This window comes from Merops nubicus, unplaced genomic scaffold (assembly GCF_000691845.1).
Source record: "Merops nubicus isolate BGI_N331 unplaced genomic scaffold, ASM69184v1 scaffold48474, whole genome shotgun sequence".
NCBI lineage: Eukaryota > Metazoa > Chordata > Aves > Coraciiformes > Meropidae > Merops > Merops nubicus.
The window spans coordinates 279-5,719 of record NW_008605800.1 but is presented as its reverse complement, the minus strand read 5'-3'; the positions used below and the strand labels follow the sequence as shown (position 1 = coordinate 5,719).

The 5,441-nt window shown below is 42.0% G+C and overlaps 1 protein-coding gene across 1 annotated transcript; it reads right to left on the bottom strand.

Annotated features, from left to right (window-relative positions):
* Positions 1-2,084: 2,084 nt before the first annotated feature.
* LOC103772117 (cytochrome c oxidase subunit 7A2, mitochondrial) lies at positions 2,085-4,605 on the bottom strand (the record flags this gene model as incomplete). The annotated part of the gene is made up of 3 exons (XM_008939435.1): positions 2,085-2,143; positions 3,018-3,102; positions 4,516-4,605. Coding segments are annotated over 3 exons (234 nt in total), but the record flags the coding sequence as incomplete, so codon positions are not given.
* Positions 4,606-5,441: the final 836 nt, after the last annotated feature.

Genomic DNA, 5,441 nt, shown 5'->3' with positions numbered 1-5,441 from the left:
TTTATATATATTTATATAATTACTGCCCAGTTCTAAACCACAATCACACTTTACTCCTCCCAAGGCAATAGATCTCCAGTTGCATTTGTGTCACAGCAAGCTGCGTGACACCATCTCAGCTGTGGAAAGAGGAGGACTTTGCAAAGGATCAGGATCAAACCATTGGCTTTATCAGCCACTTGTTGTGTCTCTACATATGCCAGGAGCTGCCATACAGTTCTGCTGGTGAAACAGTTGCTGCTAAAGCACATAACCTAACTTAAGGCTTAGTTCAAATTGGTGCCAGAAAGTGTGCAGCAGAAACGTCATTGGAGCGGGTCTGACAGTTCTCTCAGAAGCCGGTGTTGACTGAGCTTTAGAAGCAGCAGCTACTGACACCCTGATATGGAGCAGCAGCAACCTAAAACTCAGCCATGCCTAGTTTTTGCCTAATTTTCTGAGAGGTCTTGATGTAAGACATTGAAATATACCCGCTTTCCCCTTTCAGTTTGTGAAATTCATGGTCATCTCGGTGGAAGTAGTCGGCTACAATTGTGGCTTCATTAGAGCTGTGTTACAGGAGTGCTCACCATCCCATTTTAAACACATGTATTCCCATGTCCCACAAAAGGATAGAAGCTCCTCAGAGAAGGACAGTGAAACCTGGAGCAAGTTGCACAGAGGCTGTAGGATCTCCGTCCTTGGAGATACTCTCCATGTGACTGTGCAAGGACCTGGGCAACCCACTGTAGCTCTGAAGTAGAACTGCTCTAAGCAAATCAGACCAATTGACCTTCAGACCGTCCCTCCCAACCCAAATTAATGCTGCAAGTGTTTCAGACCTAATCTACTTAACCTGGTACTTATGCAATAATGTGCTCCTACTCTACAGACATGTCCTCAATCTACAGAAAAGTATAATTCATAGAGGCGGAAAGCAGTCCCTCTAACCATTTAACTTATCCTCAAAGTTGCACAGAGCTCTGGAGAAATTCTTACAAAAAAACATTAAAAGATGACAAATTATTAATAGGAAGTTGAAGCTTTTCTAAGAATTGCCTTCAGTATCTTCAGCATTTCTGGCTTAATAGCATGCAGTTCAGCCTAGATCTAATTAGAAGTCAGCTGCCAGAGTATCTAATTAACAGCCACTGTAAACCTTTCCAATCAGTAGAGGAATTCTAGCCCTGCACTAGTAGTTAGTATTAGCTTCCTGTGTCACCTCTCCACTTCACTGTTTGCTCTAGAACACCCTCAAATTCTCGAATAAGCTAGCTTTAGCCACCTGAAACATAAGGCAATGTTTGACATTCACAAAGTCTTAATCATTATATTTTTACATATATATCTACACTGATTTCATGTGCAGCAAGATAAATGAACACTTGCTAATAATTTACATGCTTAGAAATCTTAATTCTTTTCATGAAATATGATGTTTCATTAAACTGTAGCAGAGAAAAGCTACTGGAAAAACAAAACAAAAAAAATCTATTAGAAAAAGGTGATGAGCTCAGCTGAGACTGCTTCTAAGCCCTGAAGCTGCAGAGGACAGCGTTATCACCTCTGCCTAATAAAACTGTCACCTTTGGGTGGTGATCAGGAATAGGATTCTTCTATTTCTGGATGTATTACAGGCAACTTCCTAGAGTTGACAGCATAATCATCACATCCTTAACATCCATTTCAAAACAGGTTTAATCTAATAATTTATTATAAGGTTAATTTGCTCCACTAAAGCAAGAAAAGGCAATCCCTATAATAAAGACATTGCTTTCTCACAGGGACACAGGGCATTAACTCTCCTCCGAAGTACTAACATAAACCACACACAAAGACAAGAGGTTCACAATCCACAGCTCTGCACACTGACCAGCTCAACATACACCTCCTGGAAGTAAAAAGCACTCTAATGCAGAACATATCATACAGTCCAGACCACCACAACACAATGTGAAACTGCTTTATTGATTGCAGTTAACATGTTACAATTAAATTATGATTCCAAGCATTAAGCCAGCTGCTCATAACAAGTTTAAGGTGCCACTGTAGCCACATGGAATTGGACGAAGAGATGCTAGTCACTGGGCCATCCTCAACTGGAATTATTTCTGCTTCTTGGGCATCGAAGCGACAAGAAGCTCATAAACAGCATACACTCCTCCTGTGTTGAGAGACAGAAAAGAGATTTTTCAGAATGGTAAAGAGAATTCCTTTCAAGTCAGCTTTCCTTTTCCAGTTTGCTCCAGCAGAAATGTTGACAATAAGCATTCAGTTACATGAATATGCAGTTCTGACATAACACATTTCTGTAGCCACATAGCATCCTTTGTTTTTAGCAATTCATATTTTAGAGAAACAAAACCTCAGATAGTTCTCCACAAACTGCATAAAAATAAACAAATGAGAAAAAAAAAGTGGAGAGGCATGTCTGTGGAACTTACACAGATGATCACAAAGTAATTGCTATGCATTCTGAAAGTAACTGGCCTGAAAATCCATTGCATCAACATATTTCAGTTCGAGGTTATTACAAAACTGTAACAAGCAACATAAAGGTTAAATATACACAGGATCCTAAAGCTTGGATATATTCTACTAGTTTGCACAGCATGTGAAAATTCAGCACATCCAGTATCACCTAGCACTAAAAAGTCAAGCTAGCAAGAAAACTGGTGTATGTACATGCTATAATTACATTTTACTCCTTTTCAGAATAAGCTTTCCAAGTAGTTCTAATTTTCTCTGACATCATACAGGAATTCTGAAGGGGTATTCAGCCTGTAGTACTATTAGTCAGGGGAAAAGCAGCCATCTGAAAAGCTAAACTTCAGAAAGCACAAAAAAATAGATAGTATGTTCAAATGTTTTTTTTCCACCCTCTCTACTTTCACTATTGCATGTTCTAAAGAACTGAGGGAACTGCTTAACTTATTTGCAGTGTAAACACCAGTCACGCTGGAGGCTGTACCAAAGAAGAGGTGCTTTAGCATGCTGGAAATAGTATCAAAGCATGAATATTTTAGTATTAGCCTTACCAAAAACTGTAAGACCCATGGTGACTCTGTACAACAGACCATCCATTACACCACCTTTAAGGTACACTGGGAGTCCATTATCCTCCTAACGGAAAGAAGAGACAAAAAGAAACTATTTAAATACAGATCTTGCAAAATTGTCTTAGTGTGGCTAGAATTACCCAGAACAAGAATTACTTCCCCAAATTATCTTCCCAGCTTCCAAAAGGCACTGAACCTTATTTCGATTCCACTTTGTTTCTCAAGCTTTCACTCTGGTGTCAGGTGTTCACTCAGGAAAGCACAGGAAATGATGTGCATTCACTTCTAAAGCAGTGCCTGGCAGATGCCCGAGCATTTCTGACACTAGTTTCCAGCCCCCTCGGGGGCACAGGATACAACTCCCCTCCCTAGAAATTCCCACCCATCTCCCTGCTACAGGGAAGACAGGGGAGGAGCCTCTCCTGCCACCTGGTGTCACACAGGAAATGTTTTTACCCCACCTGAAGCAGAGCTCCGGGTGCCAGCCCCACACGACCTTCACCCCTGCCAGCCAGTTCACGTGCTCTGGGATCCAAGTCACCCCACAGTGCTGCTGGCCCAGAACCCGGCCCAGCCTGACTTGCTGCCCCACAGGAACAGACTGGGAGGAGGAAGAGAGACACCCCGAGGTCTCAGCCAGCAAGAACAGAACCTCTGACCTCACCCATCACCAACATCCCACCTCCCCTGCCTCACAACACACACTCTTCTTCTAGGGCAGTGTCCCAGCAAGACTGGATTTCTCTTCCAGGGGAATGGAAAGCAACAAGACAAACGAAGTTGTAACTGGGGCTTCTAACATACTTTTTCCCTTTCACATTGCTAAAGCCCAGTCTCCTCTATACTCAGCATGAGGCTACTGCTCTAGGCTATGGCTCACAACTGGGAGTATGCTCTTCAGTACCTGCTGTTTTGGCATTTGAAGAACAACTAGCTCTCACTAGGTGGCCCCATTAGTCAGAAAGAGAGTATTTCAGAAAATATTTCTAAAGATTCAGTCATTTTCTTGGATAGAATCTAAACCTTTCAGACCTTGACTGGTTTTGTAACTGAGAAGTACAATAATAACCACATCCTCATGAAGAATTATGGGGCTCACCTATGCAGGTTTAACTTTTCACAGTAGTTCTGTTACTTCATTTGCTGTTTATCTCTATTTGATCTTATGACATAGACCCCCCACCTCATTTCAGAGTACTTTATCTTTGTATAGTACCTGCTACTCATGAGAAACTCAGGTAGAAATCATTTCACGGTGTAAAAAAAGTCTAAAGTCAAGCAAGAATGTACAAATACTCTCGATCTCCACAGAACTGCTGATTTCAAACACTGTAGTCATACAACGGATTTCAAGAGCTCACTTCAGATGCAAAGGGGACTTTCACCAGTTCTTTAGACACAGAACATATTCAATTATGATCTACTGAAACCCTGTTACTCTGCTAACATTATTCTACTAACAGTGCTCATTCAATACCTGAAAAAGCTTCTGCTTCTCAGGAACTCTATTTTCAAGCTGCCTGCGTGAGGCAGTGCTTATGGTCCTCTGGGAAATTTGGCGAAGACTCTGAAATAGAAGATAGTGTTTTAAAAACAATGACATTCTTCTGCTATATCCACACTGTGTACATACAGTTTCCTTTATAAGTAAAGTAGAAGTGGAAGGGATGGGAAGAAAGGAGTCTTTAAAAAAACAACAAAAATTCACCAAGACCCATTGGTTTTGCATTCAGTCAATCTTTGTCAAAAGACTATGTAAAGGACTGACTGGTTACCTAAATAGGAAAAAATCAGGAAAATTACTTTCAGTAAGACATAACACATTTATGGATCTACAGCAGAACCTTCACAACTACATCCTTTTGGAGGAAATCTTGATATCTGCCCCTTATATCTTGGTTTTAGGCACCACTTGCCGTGTCTGACTCTAGTAATGGGGACAATAATATGTAAGACAATCATGTTTGTTCAGGCAAGGCTCTTCTGTCACAGCTGCAGCTTGTTCACCTGCTAGCCACCAGCACTGGGGCTAACCTGCACAGAGCAAAAGGCACCACCACCCCCACACACAGAGATTAAAGTCACACTGCTGTGTCCTAAGCTAGAACCCGTTTCCATAGGCAGATCATGAAGTTGCCCGTCAGCACAAGACAGGGCACCAAAGCCAGTGATCTACCAATGATCTCTCCCAGTCTGCCTTTGTTCACCTGCTAGCCACCAGCACTGGGGCTAACCTGCACAGAGCAAAAGGCACCACCACCCCCACACACAGAGATTAAAGTCACACTGCTGTGTCCTAAGCTAGAACCCGTTTCCATAGGCAGATCATGAAGTTGCCCGTCAGCACAAGACAGGGCACCAAAGCCAGTGATCTACCAATGATCTCTCCCAGTCTGCCTTTGC